The 19,801-nt window shown below is 50.1% G+C and overlaps 5 protein-coding genes across 5 annotated transcripts; 1 reads left to right on the plus strand and 4 right to left on the minus strand.

The window, feature by feature from the left end:
• Positions 1-887: 887 nt before the first annotated feature.
• FOXG_14282 (uncharacterized protein) lies at positions 888-1,613 on the minus strand (the record flags this gene model as incomplete). Its single annotated transcript, XM_018394351.1, has 1 exon — positions 888-1,613. One exon carries the CDS (start codon positions 1,611-1,613, stop codon positions 888-890), a length of 726 nt encoding a protein of 241 aa, XP_018254013.1.
• Positions 1,614-4,018: 2,405 nt separating this feature from the next.
• Positions 4,019-9,499, minus strand: FOXG_14283 (uncharacterized protein; the record flags this gene model as incomplete). The annotated part of the gene is made up of 6 exons (XM_018394352.1): positions 4,019-5,462; positions 5,599-6,623; positions 7,015-7,585; positions 7,644-7,874; positions 7,989-8,291; positions 8,499-9,499. 6 exons carry the CDS (start codon positions 9,497-9,499, stop codon positions 4,019-4,021), a joined length of 4,575 nt encoding a protein of 1,524 aa, XP_018254014.1.
• A 1,553-nt stretch (positions 9,500-11,052) lies between these two features.
• FOXG_14284 (uncharacterized protein) lies at positions 11,053-14,477 on the plus strand (the record flags this gene model as incomplete). Its single annotated transcript, XM_018394353.1, has 4 exons — positions 11,053-12,022; positions 12,177-12,350; positions 12,971-14,099; positions 14,279-14,477. The coding sequence occupies 4 exons, from the start codon at positions 11,053-11,055 to the stop codon at positions 14,475-14,477; spliced, it is 2,472 nt and encodes an 823-aa protein (XP_018254015.1).
• A 447-nt stretch (positions 14,478-14,924) lies between these two features.
• Positions 14,925-16,190, minus strand: FOXG_14285 (uncharacterized protein; the record flags this gene model as incomplete). The annotated part of the gene is made up of 5 exons (XM_018394354.1): positions 14,925-15,071; positions 15,121-15,210; positions 15,276-15,545; positions 15,618-15,955; positions 16,010-16,190. The coding sequence occupies 5 exons, from the start codon at positions 16,188-16,190 to the stop codon at positions 14,925-14,927; spliced, it is 1,026 nt and encodes a 341-aa protein (XP_018254016.1).
• Positions 16,191-18,009: 1,819 nt separating this feature from the next.
• FOXG_21548 (uncharacterized protein) lies at positions 18,010-18,435 on the minus strand (the record flags this gene model as incomplete). Its single annotated transcript, XM_018401896.1, has 2 exons — positions 18,010-18,264; positions 18,319-18,435. The coding sequence occupies 2 exons, from the start codon at positions 18,433-18,435 to the stop codon at positions 18,010-18,012; spliced, it is 372 nt and encodes a 123-aa protein (XP_018254017.1).
• Positions 18,436-19,801: the final 1,366 nt, after the last annotated feature.

A 19,801-nucleotide genomic window follows, 5' to 3' on the forward strand; every position in this document is an offset into this window, starting at 1 on the left:
GGGCAGCGGCAAGCTGGGTGGCGAGATTTAAGGGTAGCTGGGTGGCTTCCTATCAAATTAAATGCTACTTTTAGTTGTGCTCAAATCTCACCGCCACATGTGGTTAGCGCTGATGCCAGGTTAAGTAGCTAGTGTCTGAAACAAGGGCTGCAGGGGCAGACTTCCTTACAGTGTTAGCTCTCCAATAACCGTCTCCAACGGTGCTAGTGCAGATGACGACCAAACGGTAAGAAACGGTGAGACGAAAGTATCAAGGCCGGTTCTCGGAATTGCATCATCACGTGCAAACTCCAATGATATAGAAGTATCTTAGTGAGGCCGCACAAGCTATTTTATATTAAGGAGGTTATAATTAGGTACATAATAGCCCTAATTAAACTGCAGGCCATTAAGTAGTATTACATTAATAGCTATAATTAATATTTATAAATATAATTAAAAAGGGGAAAGTTAAGTTAGGTAAGATGAAAAAAGAAGAGACAGCTGAAAGCTGCGATGGGGAGGAGGGCGTGCGTGCGTGATGAAGCGGTGCTCCCTCGGCTTTTAAGGGATAAGACAGAACGCAGCTTGTCATTGGTTCATCTATTTGAACTCCTGCACCTGAGGTCTCACCCCCACCTGCCTCTAGCGATTGTTTTAGTACACACCCAGTCCACCCCCAGCCCCCTCAATCCATGAACCCCGTTCCCAATCCCGCTGGTGCATCTGCCACCGAGCTGGACTCATTCGGGTCATCCATCTCGACATCACTGCCCACGTCAGACATTGGGACGTCAGTCTGGGTAGCCAGAGCAAGAGCTTGGCCGTTTCTACCCTTTGGATCGTTTTTTATTGCGATGGCAGCTAGACGGGCCAGAACCCGAAACACATGTAGACCTTTTGAACTGTCATCTCAAGAGACACCTTGCTGAGCCGATGGGGTCGTCGAAATCGGTAACAGTGTCTGGCTTGTAGTCGGCTACTGCCTGATAGAAGAACTTGTTGACGTGTGCCTTGGTGAGCCAGTCTCGCAGCAACGCAGGAACAACGATCGACCGCCGTCCACGGGCTGATAAGCTGTACTGCATCCGATAATGGTGAGGGTTCTGCAGACGGCTCATCCATGAGGGAAAGGCCAGACTCGAAGGATGCGAGTGTATGCGAGTGTATGCAGCCTTTGACGATGGCTTGAGAATCACGTCGTGAAGCATCTCATGCATCAGGTTGGTCAGGCCTTTGAACTCCGAGTGAGCAGGATCCGGGGGACGTGGCTTGCTTGTCTTGGCAGCGGCTGTTCGTTGTTGGCGTAAGGTGTTCCTCATCTTGATATGCTGGAAGTGGTATCTACCACGAGCGCACGTGTCGAAACGGAGGACATCACCTTCGCGGACCTGCTTGCTTTCAACGTAGCAGAATCGACAGAACTTCAGTCCCCGAGGACCCTTGCACCCAGAGTTCTTCTCTTGCTGAAGCATGTCGCCGAGATAACACATAGTAAACATGCATGCGATCACCGACTTGCCGTGGATTACCATATCGATACCGCGGTCAAGGGGCATCAATGACGCAAGTGAGCTAACAACGTCCTCAAAGTTAGAGCCATGCGGACCTAAAACGATTGGGAAGCGAGTCATCAAGAACTGTTACTGTGGCTGAGCTAAACTGGCCCTTTAAGTACTTTACCGGAGCGGCATGTTATCACCAGAAGGAGACTCGTCTGTGACAGGATCATAGCATGGACAGTCTATTCTTGGTCATCTTCTGGGCCGGCTGGAAGACGCCAAAGGCAAGGAATCTAACGATTCGCTCTCTCAGATCCAACTCTCTTGGTTTTACAGTACAGACCCTAGTTCATAGGTTTCGACGAGGCATTTTCATCTCACCAAGCCCCCTTCTTACACTTTCCCAAGCGCCTTGACTATTGTTGGCCCAGATTTGAACCCAAGATCTTCATATCTAGCCAGTCCATGGACCTAGCACTCATCATTCGGAAATAGGGGACTTTAGTAGTTGGTGGCCACCATACGAGTCTACATTTCAGCTGGCTAAGTAGGAATAGGCCATATGCCTGGTGTTCTCTGCGACTCCGAGGCAGTACGTAAAATTACCATTGTAACTTCCATTAGCTAATACTAAGATCATATTTTCTTCAACATCCCTTTTTGCCGCCAACTAACATACTATCGTTGTTGATGAAGTTGAGGGGCCGGCCGACGAGACGGTCGACGAGGGGATCGACGAGATCGAAGAGGGGATGATCAAAGGTTTGGCTGAAAGGGTCGTCGGAGGATTGGTTGTCTGTTTGTTTGCTATTCCGTTCCTTTCGCAAGATCTATCATGATGAGGGCTGTCGTATGAATGGGTCTCGTGGTGCTATATATACTTAAATGCCAGGCTGCGTCCTCAACACAGCTCCGCATCGATGCTGCTGCCTAGAGTGTTGGGCCAATCTTCAGGGTCCTGTGTGATGGGTGTGCGAGTGGCTTGCATATCAGGTCACTTGTGACTGTGATGGTTCTGGTGCAGGTCGTGGCACAACACTACGTACTTACACAGAACAAACGGGGGAAGTGATCAATCGGTTGTTGAATCTGCTGCATGATGCCAGAGAAAAGTGCTGGAGTCGGAAGATGGCAGGCGGAACTATGGAGGTCTAACGCAATCATTAGCACACCAACCAAGCTATTACCTTAATAGTCTCGCTGATTCTCTCGCCTGTCGCTCTGTGCACTCAACTGCCATGTTAACAAGTACTTCTTTCCATACACACAATCAATGGCATTCCAGGTACTCCTTATCAAGCCTCGTTAGCTAGTTATCTCGTGAAATCAACCGCAGGACAGACCCTGATTCGGTTGGGGGATCAGAGGGATGCCATGTGGCTTCCTAACAGCAAGGGAGATACTTGCGGGACTGTGTGAGCTCTGCGCTGTTTTATAGACAGTGATTAACTTGGTGTGCGTGCCAATGGAGGATTCTGAGTTCACAGGCCATCCCAGCCAATAAATAAAGTAAGGCGAGAGGCAAACACGGATGGTCAAATCCCAAACCTGAGATTTCATTTTTAGATGCATCTAAATCTAATCACGGTTAGATTTAAGAGTTTAGCGCTGACGCCAAGTGCCCTTAGTGGCTCGGCTATAAAACATTCACATGGTTGATCCTCAGCTCGAACGTGTGCGTGCCCTGCAGGCTAAGATGTGCCATAATTGGCAATAGTCTCGCAAGGGATGGGATGGGGCCTGTCAAAGGGCGGGGTACAACTGGCTTTTTATCTTATCGGTTGTGCTACGACTACAGTTAAGTATGCCGTCCCAATCAGTTTCCAACACCTATCATTCCAGCATAGGTCAGTGCTCATGTATGTACTAGTACATAGGGGCGCACGTTCTCAGATCGCCCAGTTAGCTAAACTGGCAAGTTTCGAGAGCTTTTCCTAATTAAATGAATGGGCAAGAATTAGGGGAAGGCCGCGGACGGATAGAGGTTCATAGTCGACATGTCTCTCGTCCCGAAAGATAGATAAAAAATTACATGGCATGGAAAAATGAGTCTTGGGGGAAGGAAATGTACAGAGGGAGCCGAACGGGGGTAAGAAACTGGAGTAACGGGGCCGAGTTAATCGCAGCATCCTTCGGCAGCCCCGCGCCGATGGCCCACATCTTATCGGCCGTGGGGCGTCCCGGAGGGAGCAACCCGTATCCGAGATGGAGTTCATGTCTGCCATAAACTGTGAGTGTCGAACCTCTCGCAATGATGAGTCCACGTATTAAGTGACTACAGCCGAATCAAGAGTGGTTGTCTTTATCCTCAACGTGTAAGGTCCGCTCCGACAAGGAGTCTTCTGGTAATCTTTGACTTGCAATTTGCGGGTTCCCAAGGATACTTGCACAACACGGTTCCCTTGAAATGCAGATTCCTGTACGCACAGAGTGACAAAAGTCTTTTCGCCTCGGCGTTGCGCCCGTCAGAGTAGTTGCACACCCTCTAGGTTGCCGTTGTATGAGGCAGCCTGTAGAGTATTGCCGTACTCGCCGCCCTACGCGTTGATATGCGCTCCCTTATCTAGCAGTAGTTGCACAATCCCTTGGTTGCAGGTACGCCAGGCAGCCTGTAGAGCATTGCCATACTTGCCGCCCTGCATATTGACGTCTGCTCCCTTATCTAGGAGCAGTTGCACAACCTCTCGGTGGCCTTCAATCAAGGCAGCTTGCAGAGCATTCCCGTACTCACGGCCCCACGCGTTAACGTCGGCTCCTTTGTCGAGGAGCAGTTGCACAATCTCTAAGTCGCCGAGAAATGAGGCAGGCTGGAGAGCATTGCCGTACTTGCCGCCCTGCGCGTTAACGTCGGCTCCTTTGTCGAGGAGCAGTTGCACAACCTCTCGGTGGCCTTTATTAGAGGCAGCTTGCAGAGCATTGCCGTACTCGCAGCCCTGCATGTTGAAATCCGCTCCCTTATCCAGCAGCAATTGCACGACCTCTTGACGGCCTCGAAACGAGGCAGCTCGTAGAGCATTGCCGTACTCGCCGCCCTGCATGTTGACATCGGCTCCTTTGTCGAGGAGCAGTTGCACAATCTCTAAGTCGCCGAGAAATGAGGCAGGCTGGAGAGCATTGCCGTACTTGCCGCCCTGCGCGTTAACGTCGGCTCCTTTGTCGAGGAGCAGTTGCACAACCTCTCGGTGGCCTTTATTCAAGGCAGCTTGCAGAGCATTGCCGTACCAGCCGCCCCGCGCGTTGACATCCGCTCCCTTATCCAGCAGCAATTGCACGATCTCTAGGTGACCTTTGGATGAAGCAGCTTGCAGAGCATTGCCGTACTTGCCGCCCTGCATGTTGACATCCGCTCCTGTGTCTAATAGCAGTTGCACAACCTCTAGGTTGCCCTCAAGTGAGGCAGCGTATAGAGCGCTGCCGTAATAGCCGTACTCGTCGCCTTGCGCGTTGACATCCGCTCCCTTATCTAGGAGCAGTTGCACAACCTCTCGGTGGCCTTCATTCAAGGCAGCTTGCAGAGCATTGCCGTACCAGCCGCCCCGCGCGTTGACATCGGCTCCTTTGTCGAGGAGCAGTTGCACAACCTCTCGGTGGCCTTTGCATGAGGCAGCTTGCAGAGCATTGCCGTACTTGCCGCTCTGCGCGTTAACGTCAGCTCCTTTGTCGAGGAGCAGTTGCACAATCTCTAGGTTGCCGCCAAGTGAGGCAGCCTGTAGAGCATCCCCGTGACTATAGTCGCCCTGCCCGTTAACGTCGGCTCCTTTGTCGAGGAGCAGTTGCACAATCTCTAGGTTGCCGCCAACTGAGGCATCTTGCAGAGCATTGCCGTACTCGCCGTTGACATCCGCTCCCTTGTTCAGCAGCAGTTGCACGATCCCTAGGTTGCCGCGAAGTGAGGCAGCCTGTAGAGCAGTGCCGTACTGGCGACCCTCCGCGTTGACATCCGCTCCCTTATCCAGCAGCAGTTGCACAACCTCTTGGCTGCTGTAATATGAGGCAGCCTGTAGAGCAGTGCCGTAAAAGCCGCTGTGCGCGTTGACATCGGCTCCGTTGTCGAGGAACAGTTGCATGACCTCTAGGTTGCCCTGAAGTGAGGCAGCCGCATAGAGCGTTGCCGTACTCGCCGTACTCGCCGCCTTCCTCCGCATTGACATCGGCTCCCTTATCTAGGAGCAGTTGCACAACCTCTCGGTGGCCTTCATTCAAGGCAGCTTGCAGAGAATTCCCGTACTCACGGCCCCACGCGTTAACGTCGGCTCCTTTGTCGAGGAGCAGTTGCACAACCTCTCGGTGGCCTTTGCATGAGGCAGCGTATAGAGCTTTGCCGTACTCACCGCCCCACGCGTTAACGTCGGCTCCTTTGTCGAGGAGCAGTTGCACAACCTCTTGGCGGCCTTCATATGAGGCAACTTGGAGAGCATTGCCGTACTTGTCGCCCTGCGCGTTGACATTCGCTCTCTTATCTAGCAGCAGTTGCATGATCTCTACGTTGCCGTTAATGGAGGCAGCATATAGAGCATTGCCGTACTTGCCGCCCTGCATGTTGACATCCGCTCCTTTATCCAGCAGCAATTGCACAACCTTTAGGTGACCTTTGGATGAGGCAGCTTGTAGAGCATTGCCGTACTTGCCGCCCCGCATGTTGACATCCGCTCCTGTGTCTAATAGCAGTTGCACAACCTCTAGGTTGCCCTCAAGTGAGGCAGCGTATAGAGCGCTGCCGTAATAGCCGTACTCGTCGCCTTGCTCCGCATTGACATCCGCTCCCTTATCTAGGAGCAGTTGCACAACCTCTCGGTGGCCTTGATTCAAGGCAGCTTGCAGAGAATTCCCGTACTCACGGCCCCACGCGTTAACGTCGGCTCCTTTGTCGAGGAGCAGTTGCACAACCTCTCGGTGGCCTTTGCATGAGGCAGCGTATAGAGCTTTGCCGTACTCACCGCCCCACGCGTTAACGTTCGGCTCCTTTGTCGAGGAGCAGTTGCACAACCTCTTGGCGGCCTTCATATGGAGGCAACTTGGAGAGCATTGCCGTACTTGTCGCCCTGCGTGTTGACATCCGCTCTCTTTATCTAGCAGCAGTTGCATGATCTCTACGTTGCCGTTAATGGAGGCAGCATATAGAGCATTGCCGTACTTGCCGCCCTGCATGTTGACATCCGCTCCTTTATCCCAGCAGCAATTGCACAACCTTTAGGTGACCTTTGGATGAGGCAGCTTGTAGAGCATTGCCGTACTTGCCGCCCCGCATGTTGACATCCGCTCCCTTATCCAGCAGCAATTGCACAACCTTTAGGTGACCCTTGGATGAGGCAGCTTGTAACGCATTGCCGTACTCGCCACCCTGTGCGTTGACGTCGGCCCCTTCTGTTATTAAATCTGTTGCACCCCATGAAAGCCCACCCAGACAAGCATAATACAATCTGGATGCTCTAGGAGGTCCTGGTTTATTGCCCCACGAGCGGTCGGCCTCATACAATCGACACCACCGTTCAAATGTTGTCTCATCTCGTAAAAAGCTAAGTGTAATTCGAACGATGTCCTCAGAAGCCTCAGCCGAAACGGCGTAGTCCATCCAGGATTCTGCTGCATACCGTGCCATTGGAAAATCGTATCTGATCGTGCTGTCACTGCCCCTGATATCGGTAAGGTACGTCAAGCAAGTTTTGGAGATGGCAATGCTGGCATTTTCGAGATTGAATTGGGCTTGTTCAAGAAGATACTCTTTGACAGAGAAATGGGCCAGATGAAGTTCCTCTACGGTCCAGATGGATTTCGTGACTTCGGCGATTATAACCAAGCTGGGGCAGTATCGTAGGATGTCGGTTTTTAGAGATAGTCTGCCATCAACATCGAAGCCCCGAGGCTCTTGATCTATTTCGGTAGCTATCACTTCGATAGCCTCTGCTAGCTCCAGAGGCCTCTTGGTGTAGACGAGAAACTGCAGGAGACGAATCGCGCTGCGCTTGTATTCCGACGGTATGTTTTGGAGCATGCGGCAATATGTCTCATTCAGATCACGCGGCAAGGACCTGAGAGCTGTCTTAATGTCTTTTGGGCTCAGACATCGAGCAAGAGTTTCTAGTTGACAGGCAGCCCATCTGAACCTGCGATGAATGTCAGAAAAGTGTTTGCTTTATATAGATGACCTAAACCAAAGCTTACATCCCATCAGCTCCATCCCCGATTTTGTCACGAATCTCCTCTAGAATACTTGGAGATAACTTCTTATCCACGAAATCGGGCTTCTGCTCAAGCGTTGCCTCAACGTAAGAGCGTATGTCAGCGTTGATAACGTTCTTATCAAGTTGGACACAGTTTCGCTTGCCGAATGACCGAGGGATCGCGCTTTCGAACTCTACTTCAGGCCGGCCAGTGACGATGAGCTGAGCCTTCCTGGATGCTAAATGTTTCAGCCATTGCAGAAGTTCTTCCCTTGCTGTACACTCATCTAGGGCGTCGATGATAATGAAAACCTTTCCAGCAGTTTGTATCATTGTGTCAACACACGCTGATAAGGCATTTGTATCTGGTTGTCTCCGTCCATCATCATGTGAAGTGAAAAGATTATCAAGTCTTCTAGCGGCTTCGTTCCCGGTATAATAAAGCTGAACTGCCAGCGAGCGTAGGAGATCCTCCAGTTTCTGTTTCCTGGCATCGTTAAAGTCGAAGAAGAAAGCAAGCGTGGTGTGGGTGTCTATTTGCAGAAGATGATCAAGAATCGTTGTACTCAGAATGGTCTTGCCACATCCTGCTAGACCGTAGAGCCACAGATGTTGACGTGTCCCAAGTTTCCATTCCTGGAAAGCGGGACTGTTTAGAAGCCAGGCGCCAGTGCCGGGATGACGGTGTTTTCTTGCCAAGTTGGCATTGGTTGAACAATCTGGCGGGGATAGCCATCGCTCGATTTTGGCGACCCGACGGTCAGATGCCATGCTCATCACCGCTTGTTTGGTTTCATTTCCCGTGGATTCAACTGTTCAAGGTTAGAAGAAGAAGAGTGAGCTGGCATTGTGATACTAACTAGAACTGAGGATTTCGCTAATAGGCTTCTCAGCCTCGACCTTGCTGGGGGGAATCTGGTGTAGGAGATCCTTCGCATATGCCGCTGCCATCATTGCAGCAAAACCCTGCCATTCCTTGTTCTTGTGCGAGTCGGAATAATCGCATATCCCGCGGATCACCAGACACGGGAAATGGTTCATTAGCCCAGCTGCCTCCATTTCGAAGCAGAGAACGCCCTTCTTCGCTGCAAGCGCATCCCGTGTCAAAGCATCCTTCATCAAACGATTTGCCGAAGCGATCAAGCCGTAGTGAATAGCGGGGTTGTCTTCATCTTCAGTACGACCGGGTCGCACTACCAAGGTTGAGGGATCATCGCCACAAGCTTTCGCGCAGCTGGACTGATCATTCGGCGGGTGAACCTTTGAGGAGTGGTACAGCCGGTCGGTGCTGGATTCGGGCCGTTGGAACTCTTTCTTAAGTCTCGGGTTCTCTACCAAGATATCGTCGATATGTTTATGAAGCTGGTGTCCTTTGCGCTTGTATTGCGTCAAGAGTCCATGCACGGCTGTTCGCAGAATCGTCGGCGGCTGATTCAAGAATCCGGTCTCCTGAAATTCCTGGCCCTGCACGGCCTTCCCAAAGTCGTACTGGAACACACCGCCCTTCCCGTGGCCAGAAGCACTCACCACGACGTCCCCAAGGCGAATGTCATGCTCAGTAGTCGGCGCGCCGCCGCCAATTCCAACCATCAGGCCGAATCTGACGTTGGGGAAGCTGTGAAGCATATCTCTCGCGACACCAGCGGCGGATGATATGCCGTATTCGCCATGGGGAAGGACAGCAATGACAACATTGTGTTTCCCGATCTTGCCCAGTGTGTAATTGTTGCTATCGTTAGCGGACACGAACTCGGGTCCTTCATGCTCTTCGTCGAGAAAGAGTTGCGCAGCAAGGTACTCGGTTGCAATGGCGCAGATCCAGCCGACCGTGTACTTCTGGGGATTTGACATAACCATTGTCTAGTGTTGAGCGAAGAGAAACTTGTGACGTTGAAGGCACAAACGGTCGCAACAGAGAAGTGTTAGAATGAGGGCGTTTAAGACAGGGGAAAATCACAGCAAAAGAAGGAACCTGACAAGGTTCACATATGCTCTGAAGGAGAGGCGAGTTCGAGATCAGGCTCTTCAAGCGAGCAAGAGTCAGAATCGGAGGCTGGCTCTGTCATCGAAGTCAGAGAGGGAAATATACCCCACCAACCAACCAGGCGGTCGCGGCGGGTGGTGAAAAAAACTAGAGTACAATAGATAAATCTACTTATGACTCATTAAATGAATGATTTTACGCATTTCTGTCAATTTGGTCAAATTCTGTGTAAGTGAAGTTGGTGAGTTTTGGTGGAGCTTTTTTTATTTTGCCTGGCGAAAGAGGGGTGGTGGCGAAAGAGGGGTTGTGGATGGTACTTGCAGCCAGGTGTGGCACGCTGAGCGTTGTAGCAAATAATTGGTGAACGAATCCAAGGTAAGGCGGCTGCCTCTCATATGCGGGGCGAATAGACGAACTTAAAAGGCAGCCACACGCCAGCTGGACGTTTGACCTCCCCAAACAAAGTCAGCCAGGCGAACCACCAGGTGCTCAGGCGAACATGTATGTATCTCGATACGCAATTTCTCTAAGTCACCGCCTTCGCCTGCGTGGCGACCGCTCTCATAATACCAACAATCATTATGTATATCGCCTTTCGTGGTTGTCTAATCCCATGCGACGCTCTGCTCGACTGGCGATGCCGGATTGTCGGGTATGAGAGTTCGCGTGTGGTGTCATTAGACTTTGCTGAGGAGTAAATAATCGGTATGTCACTGCAGCCCTGGAAGTACGTCGCCAGCGCGGTGTTGGTGCAGAGCGGCATGACTTTTGGCTTGCGGGCGGTTGCTTTATCTCACGATGCCAGCCTCTCGCAGGGTCGGCCTGTAGTCTTGAGGTCAAGATAAAGTATAAAAACCTACGTGTACATCCTGCGTAGTAAATTTCAGGGTAATGATGAGCTCACCCTGTTGCAGTGGCGTTGTGATATATGCCATCTGGAGAATGCTTGCAGAGACCCACATCTACCCCGCTTTTGACGGGCTTCATTTGGACATCATCTGGTACTTCACCGAACCCGCAAGTATCGCTTACATGTCGCGGTAACTGTCCTATTGAACCGAAGACCGCCGACAAGCACCGCTATTTGGAGTTTTGATTTCGTGGTAGTCTGTCACGTTATCATCGTCGCTGTGAATTTGGTAAAACTTTATATTTACCGCTTAGCGAGAAAAATATCTCGAGAATCTTCCATCTCGCATATGATAGATTAAACTAATTTACTATCATATCAGGTCACATAACTTACTGATATCGCATTTAAATCCAACCTACCAGGACTGGCGGATCGCTGTTAAACTCGAGATCTGGCTGTTGTTATTCTGATCAACCCCACAACAATACCCCACTTCCAGCGGTATTCTCGTCCAATCAAGACGGCCGTCTACGAACCGACTGATAACCTTCGGCGGGTGCTCGTCTCACTTCAATGTCCGAGCCATGCATAGAAGACTACGCGATCGGCTGGATCTGTGCCCTGCAGGAGGAGTATGAGGCGGCATGCCGCATGCTCGACGACGAATTCGAAGGTCTAGAGATGAGCGACGTAAACGACAACAATACCTACGTCTTTGGTCGCATCAGTGGTCACAATGTGGTCATTGGGTGCCTCCCAGACGGCCGGTATGGTATCAGCTCGGCTGCGGTTGTCGCCCGAGACATGGTCCGGTCGTTTCCTAGCTTGAAGTTCGCCTTGATGGTAGGCATCGGTGGAGGTGCTCCGACGGCAGAGAAAGACATCCGCCTCGGCGACGTAGTTGTCAGCGTACCACAGGGCAAGCTAGGAGGAGTGATCCAATACGACTTCGGGAAGAGGCTATCGGATAGTCAATTTCAACTCACCGGCCAGATGAACTCTCCCCCTGAGGTGCTGTTGGGAGCGATCCCTGAGATGCGACGCCGTCACAACGACTCCAATAAGCCAGATAGAATATCAGAACACCTGAGGCTGATGGACGATATGCCCGACTATCAGCGTCCTGATGAAGACCAACTATACCGCGCTGATTACGAACACAAGGGTGGAGTGACTTGCTCGCATTGCGAGGCAAGCGGGCTCGAGAAGCGATCACCGCGAGTGACCAAGCGAGCAGTCACTGTCCACTATGGTATCATCGCATCCGCCAATTCAGTTATGAAGAACGCGAAGCAGAGGGATCAATACGCTCAAGACCCAGAACTTCAGGTTTTGTGCTTTGAGATGGAAGCTGGCGGGCTGATGAACAACTTCCCATCTCTAGTGATCCGAGGAATCTGCGATTATTCGGATTCACACAAGAACGACGAGTGGCATAAATATGCAGCACTCGCATCGGCTGCCTACGCTAGAGAACTTCTTCATGTTCTGAAACCTAGGAAGGTGGCAGTATTGCCGTCATGGGCCGGCAAATTGGGGAGGCGTAAGTAACATCGTTTCTGATAGGAGGGCTGTACTGTTATACAATCCCAGAGGGGTTCTACCCCATTCCCACGAACGTAGTCTATATAACAGCCCTTCTCCTCATACTTCAACTACGCAAATGACTGCTGCGCTCAATATCTGATGATTCATAGTCTTAGAAGACATTCAGAATATAAAGGACCAGACGTCAGCAACATCCAGGAAGGCTGACACGATCATCGATTACTATCACACTCAAAAGCAAAAGGAAATCCTGCATTGGCTCACAGAAGTTGACTACGGCCCTCAGCAAAGTGACTACTTTGGAAGGCGACAACGTGGTACAGGTCAGTGACTTCTTGAGTCGGCAAAGTTCCAGTGCTGGCTGGCAAACAAACAACAGACGTTGTTCTGTCCAGGCATCCCGGGCGCTGGAAAGACCATTCTTACCTCGATTGTGGTCGAGAATCTGGAAGCACTATTCCAGAATGATAGGAGTTTCGGTATTGCATACATACATCTATTGCAATTTCCGGCGCCAAGACGAGCAGACAGCTACAGACCTATTGGCCAGCCTACTTAAACAGCTAGCTGAGGGCCGAACGACATTCTCAGATAGCGTGAAATTGCTCTATCACAAGCATAAGGACAAACGATCGCGCCCATCATTCGAGGACATATCAAGCACCCTACAATCCGTGGTCGCACTTTATTCAAGGGTCTTTATTCTAATAGACGCGCTTGATGAATGTCGAGCATCCGATGGCAGTCGGACAAGATTCCTGGCAGAGGTATTCAAACTCCAAGCCAGGTCCGGAGCCAACATATTCGCGACGTCGAGGTTTATTCCGGATATCACGGAAGTGTTCCAAAACAGCATCTCACTGGAAATAAGTGCTACAGAAGAGGATGTACGGAGATATCTTCAGAACCACATGCTGCGATTGCCCGCTTTTGTCCGTCGTAGTCCAGAACTCCAAGAGGAGGTCAAGAGCAGCATCGTTCACTCGGTCCAGGGAATGTAAGCAGCTTCATCCGGAGAAAAGACGAGAGGCTAACGTACTCAGGTTCCTCCTCGCCCAGTTTCATCTGGAGTCTCTGATCAACAAGATATCGATCAAAGCAGTCCGTAACGCTCTTGCGAAGCTACCAAGCGGATCAGACGCGTACGACCATGCGTACGAGACGGCGATGGAGCGAATCGAACAGCAGGCACCAGGTCATCGAGACTTTGCTAAGCAGATCCTATCTTGGATTACATGCGCAAAGAGGCCGCTTACTACGTTAGAGCTCCGACATGCTCTCGCCGTAGAAGTTGGCACAACGGAGCTTGACGAGGAGGCGTTGCCAGAAATCGAAGACATTGTTGTGGCGTGTGTTGGGCTAGTCACAAACGACAAGCAAAGCGACATCATCAGGTTAGTACACTACACGACTCAGCAATACTTCGACAAAAACCGGGGGAAATGGTTTCCGAACGCAGAAGCTGGGATCACGACAACCTGCGCTACCTACTTATTATTCAATATCTTTGAGAGCGGGTTCTGTCGGACTGATGAGGAATTTGAAGAACGGTTACGGTTGAACCCATTCTATGAGTACTCTGCACATCATTGGGGGAATCATGCTCGTAAAGCTCCAACTCTATGCCAGGAGGTCATTGACTTTCTTGAATCCGACACAAAAGTCGAGTCATCGAGTCAAGCACTAATGGCCGCAAGGGGGTATTTGGGACGAGGATACAGCCAAATAGTTCCAATGCGAATGACTGGACTGCATTTAGTGGCATACTTCGGGATCCAGGATAGCGTACAAACACTGAGCAGGGGGGACCCTGTGAACCTCAGGGACAGTCATGGCATGACCGCACTATCGTATGCTGCCGAGCGAGGACATGAAGTTATTGTCAAGCTGCTTCTCGAGATGGGAAAAGTCGACGTCAACATTCAAGATACGTTTGGTATAACACCGCTCTCGAGGGCCACCAGAAACGGGCATGAAGCTATTGTCAAGCTGCTTCTCGAGATGGGAAAAGTCGATGTCGATATTCAAGATAAGGATGGTACAACACCGCTCTCATGGGCCGCCAGAAATGGGTATGAGGGTATCGATGGTCTGAGGAACACGGAGGACATTGTGTCCCCCCTTTGAACCTCTCAATTCCTCCATTTGAGGTTCACCAGTTTACTCGATATGCAAACGCCGGTTTACTTGTCATCCCGATGGCAAATACGTCTAATGGAAGACTTCTGCGGAATGCACTCGCAAAGTAGAGGCCAAAGGATGTTGTCGTGCATTCAATCACTGTATTCGTCGAGTCCGACGTTGGAGAACAACCATATAACGAGGCAGGAGCGCTCGGTGCTCACAACCGCATCAGCAATGCCTTGTGTGACATAATAGTACTAGGCAACCGGGATACGTTGGCATCCAAGGGTATTGGAACTCCCATGGTCGCCTCCATCGAAAACTAGATTCAGCTTGACAACGTTGACCGCCCTGTCGACTTTGGGAGTCGTGGTCGTCCACAATGCCACGGAAGGGAGAACGGTGGCAGGTCTATCTTGGCGTGCTAGGGTCCCTCCTACTTATGTCGATCGTGCCCGCTGATTTGGGTTTGATGGTAACCTGAATTACGGCCGGGTGACAGTTGGTCAAATAATGGCGGCGCATGTGCCAGGCTTGGACAAAGCAGATGGGCAAGGTGTACTCACTGGGCGTTCTCGCTATGATTTGCTGGGCGAGGCCATCGATCGTCTAACAGTCCCGTGGTAATTGTACATTAGAGCCAATTCAAAGCCACGATGTGCCACTGCACCTTAAGTCGATAGGGTTTTCGAAGACAATGCCGTGGGACGCAAATTACCCTGGCTAAACTGTGTATTCACTTCGCCACAAGCAGGCGAAGCTTCCTAGGGCTTCTAGACCTGAGCAGTACGTGCCATCCAAATATGAAAAGCGACTACGACTATAAATGTAGTAGGGGCGGTGATCACCCAGTAGATCCAAAATCCAGTCGAGACCTTCCACCCATTATTGAAACTGAAGAAGGCAGTGCTGAAGAGAGCCTGTAACTATGTGAATAAATTGGCAAGCATGACTCAGGGTAACACGTACAGAAAAGAAGGTTGCCGGGAGAAACACCATTGTCAAGTATGCGATGGATTTCATCACCGTATTGTCTTGATTGGCGATGTTGTTAAAAGCCTGCATTCAGTCAGTTTATCTGAGCGATGCACCAATCAAGTACTTCAACCAGGCTGGTTCCGTACTAAATCGACTTCGTTCTCGAGTCTCTTTTGATTAGAGTCGGACCGAAGCTTGAGACTCTTCGTCAACTGGATTTGAAATCTCAAGTATTCCTTCGCCTGCACCTGGTAGGTCTTCTCGTGCGCGCACGGCTCCTTATCGTAGACTTCTGTCTGGTATCGTAGCATCTCTTGAAGCGTCTCAATGGTTGCCGACAGGATCTCAGAAGTGTGGATACCGTGTCTGGAGATGTCATGCATTGGCTTGAACAGCCGTCCGACGTATGGCCGGTTCTAAGGCCAGTTAGACTTCTCTGGTGACCGACCTTTTCAAGCAAACGTGACCAAAAACAACGGAATGCTCACCTTCTCGAGCCTTCTAACTGGACCTCGAACACGCCACACCGAAAGATCGTAGTACTTTATTATCAGGTCGATGAGGTCGACGTGCATGGCGAACGGATCTTCAAAGTTGAGACATGACGGCCGCCTCTCAAGTAATGCTTTCAATTGGTCGGGCAGATCGAAAGGTATGTCGACACACAGAACTTGGCACCTGCTTGGAGAATCCCAGCGAGTAAAGATTCCCATCTCGAACCACTCGTAACCTTTCACATTGGTATGAGGTACATACTCGGGTTCTGTGTCGTCCGGGTCGTGATCGACTTTGGGAATCATTTTCACCAGACAGCGAAACCAAGTGCCTAACTTATTTTAGTAGGTCACTTGAATGGGTTGAAGAAATGCATAGAACGTACTGCTTCTTGTAACATGGCCATTAGCATAAGTCGGTCTGCAGCCAAAGTAACCATTCAATCTGACACAAGTTCTAGTAGCGACGAACTTGGGAATATCGAAAAGACCTAGAAGCTCTTCCCGGCTATCCTGATCTTTGGGAAAGCATCCTTTATCGAGAAAACTGGGCTTCCGGATCAACATTTGTAGACGTGAAGAAAGCGGAGGTCACTCACATGTAGCAATTCTCATCCATGCCACTCACAGTCTGGGCACTGAAAGTATTATCGACAGTTTTCACCCATCCCATTCCTTCGGAGGCTGGTCTACAGTCAGAATTTGAATACATCGCGTTATGAACTCTGAGTATCTACCAGGCCTCAGGAGAGTTGCTCGGGAATTTGTCTGCAACCTGGTTGCCATGGTCAAATCGGGCTGTCGAATTGCTGGGATCTCAGGGAGGTGACCTCCACATTCTTGATGATTGTCCCAGTAATCTCTGGTAGCTGTTCGGGACGCTTTCTGGATAACCAGAACCCCGAAAGGTCGGATAAACTACAAGCGGTGTCCGAGCCTGATTCAGGTATACTTCCGGCCTTTTTATATTCCGCATTTTCAAGCCATATGCATGTGGGTTGGGTCGAGACAAAACTGAGAGGGATGCATTAGCCATTTATGGTGGGATTTATTGGTAGCCATTGACGAGACGCTGACGCGCCTGTGAGATTGCTGAAATGGTCAAGGCTGCTGATTTCTTCAAATATGCGCACGAAGTACTTCGCCCTAGGATCCTAACTTTTCTGCGCCTCCCCAGGTACTATCTCACGTCACAGCAACACCTAGCTAATCGTAGCGGTTTAAAAAAACACTTCGTCATAAATAGATTGGACTCAACTCTTGTGTTCAGAGTATCTAGGTTCCTCACCCATCAGCTTGTTTAGAACCTACCAGTTTGTTCATCCTTGCGTTTGTTAGTTATGCAACTAGCGAATCTCAAGCCGTAGTTTTACTCTGAGCACGGACTAAGTATGGTGCTGGTAGTTCTGTGCATAGCTGTGACTATGCTGCCTGACATCAGCCTCTTGTAAGTGGCTGACTCGTATCAGTGGAACTAATTTTATCCGATTCATCAAGCCATCGTGGCTGGATGCATGGCTGGTTCGCGGCCTTGGCTAGTTGTCATGCGTGATCGAATAATTGGAGAGGCCTCAGTGGATTGGGTCTTTTGGAGGTGGCGCGCAGCGCAAAGGGGAACGTGCGCGCGTGCACGGCCAAATAACGTGATTCTAACTCTACTGAAGGGTTGCGTGGCAGGTGGTTGTGAAAGGAGAAACGATATGAAAGTAGCCCCGAATCAGGACTACTTCTATTCTGAAGTAGTCCCCCCTTCCAGACATTTAACATATGAGAGAAGATGTGATTTTTGATCCTGCTCGGACTTTGAAGTATGCTTGCTCCCAGCTGGTTCATTGTCCACGTTAAACTGAGCGTTATCAACGTCAGCGGCTCCAGTTGAGCCCATCCCTCTAGAATATCACCGCCTTCCACGACCGTGCGAAGCCCACAGGTGTCACTATTGAAGCAAATGAGAGTGCAAATAATTTAGATGGAATTGTATGGCTTAGTAGTCTTCATCTCACAATCAACGTCGTCGTGGACCTCGGAGTTTTTGGACATCGCACGTTGAGAATCGCGACTGATATCATAATGGGCTGACGGAAGAAATTTACAGAGCTGGCTGCTGAGAGCTGGTTCGTTGCTTGTTTAAGATAACAATTACCTCATTGAGGCAGTTGAGCTTTATATTAATCACTGACTATTGGTATGCCGGCTCGGATGAGTGCTGTATTGTTTAAAGTTGTGATAAAGAATTTCCAGAGTCATAGGCCATCCGGTACCGTTAAAAGCTCTTAGCAATAGAAGTGACGTTCAGAAGATCCATCAGGCTTTCCCACAGTTTCCCCAGAATTTGCTACAGGTTGTGAAACTCATCGACCTTTGTCCTCAAACCAATTAATCTTTCCTACTCAGTTGCCAATTCGAAATACGTTTTCTTCGAGTATTCTGGCCATTCGTTTCCTTTTTCGTTGATCCACTCGCCATCTTTATTTTTGGTCCACCACGTTTCATATAGGGTACTATCGATATAATCTCGATGTATCCTCTGAACAAGTATTTTAGTAGCTTTTGCTCCACAATGGCATAACGGATTGATGAGCCATTTGAAATATCCCATAACATCGGTTCCTCCAGGGTAAACGATATGCTCGTGCGAGGACTCGTTCCAGTTAGCAGATGACTTCATGAGAAAACAAGCTAGAGTAGGTCTTACACAGGCGAATCCAAGACTGTCCCCCGCGCTTTTGAAATATTCGACTTCTTGAACCAACTTGTTCTCAAGTTCTTGACCACTCATTGTTTCGTTGAGCTGTTTTTCGTTTGAAGGCATTTTAGAAACCAAGCCGATTCAACAAATTGTTATGGTGGAGGTGCATCTGTCTATTTACTTCAAGTGGAAAGCAGGTTCCTTTTATATGTCGCATAGCTACAGCCGAAAGGTGGCATAGCTGAGAAGAGTAATACTAGCCGAGAAAGATAAGAACGGATTCAAGCCATCCTGTTGTAAACCCACACACCCTCATTCCCCCTGGAACTTGACTGGCTGCCTTGTTGAGGTTCTGTTAATTGGTATTGAGGATCCACTTGTTTCCGACTCGAGAGTGCTCACCGACTGTTTCTTCCGTGTGAGGCTGCTGTTCATTGGGTTTTACTGAAGTCGCGCCCGAAATAGTAATACAGCCGTGCTGATCAAAAGCCAGGGCCATCTCAAAACCCTATTCCTTGGCTGGATGGAGTTCCTGGCTTAGTGATTGAATAGCGAATCCTTGAGCAATTCTGATTTTGACAGAAGGGACCTGGCCCGTGGCCCCTGGTGCATGCAGCTGGGCATGCAGTGGATCTAACGTTAGTCGCCATGACGATGTGGCTAGAATGTTGCGTTACTTCATGATAAAAGGTGTAGTGTACCGCGGTCAGTTCAACAGCCTCGGTAGCCAGAAATAGGTAGTCGAGAATAGCCCAGGAGAGGGGCCGTGTATTACTGTGAAGTGCGCACATCTACAAGTGGCAATACTTTGGGCATGTAACCGATAGGTCAAAATTACCTCGTCAAAACTGTGAAGTTCAAAGAGAAGCCACCAAGGATAAAGGTTTGTGTCTTCAAAGGTCCCGCGCATGAAAATACAACAAGCGGAGGTACCTGCTTGCGACTGTCAAGTACACGACACCTCAGTGGCAGGGATGGGACATGAAACAGGGTTCAGCGATCTTACCTGGATCACCGCACAATGTGAAGGCTGAAGTTAGCGCTCCCGCCACCGGCGGCTGGAACAGATTCAGCGGCGCAGCTCCATGTGTGAGTCAATGGTCTGCCAGTGGAAGGCAGGAGATCGGTCAATAACGAGCGTCTATGCGTAGCAATCGAGGTCCAGGCCGATTCACTTTTCAATCCTTACAGTACACTAACGATGTGGTAGCGATCCGATGGGCTCGGAGCCATGTTCCTGTAGTAGTTCCCGGGGTCTTAGTAACATGGCTTATTAGGCTGTGTGATAGCCCTCAAATTGTGATTGTAACAATAAGCTTGCAAAGTAGCACAACGGCAAAAGGCATTGAGATCTTAGCTCCGTTCTAGGGACTACAAGGCGTGCTGGACGAAAAACCGCATATTTCAGGGTAGTCCTGGATCCCTGTACTGCTGAAGTCAGAGAGTCGGTAAACTTTGAGGCCTGACACAGGCCTGGCGGTCCATTTGC

This window comes from Fusarium oxysporum, chromosome 14 (assembly GCF_000149955.1).
Source record: "Fusarium oxysporum f. sp. lycopersici 4287 chromosome 14, whole genome shotgun sequence".
Classification (NCBI taxonomy): domain Eukaryota; kingdom Fungi; phylum Ascomycota; class Sordariomycetes; order Hypocreales; family Nectriaceae; genus Fusarium; species Fusarium oxysporum.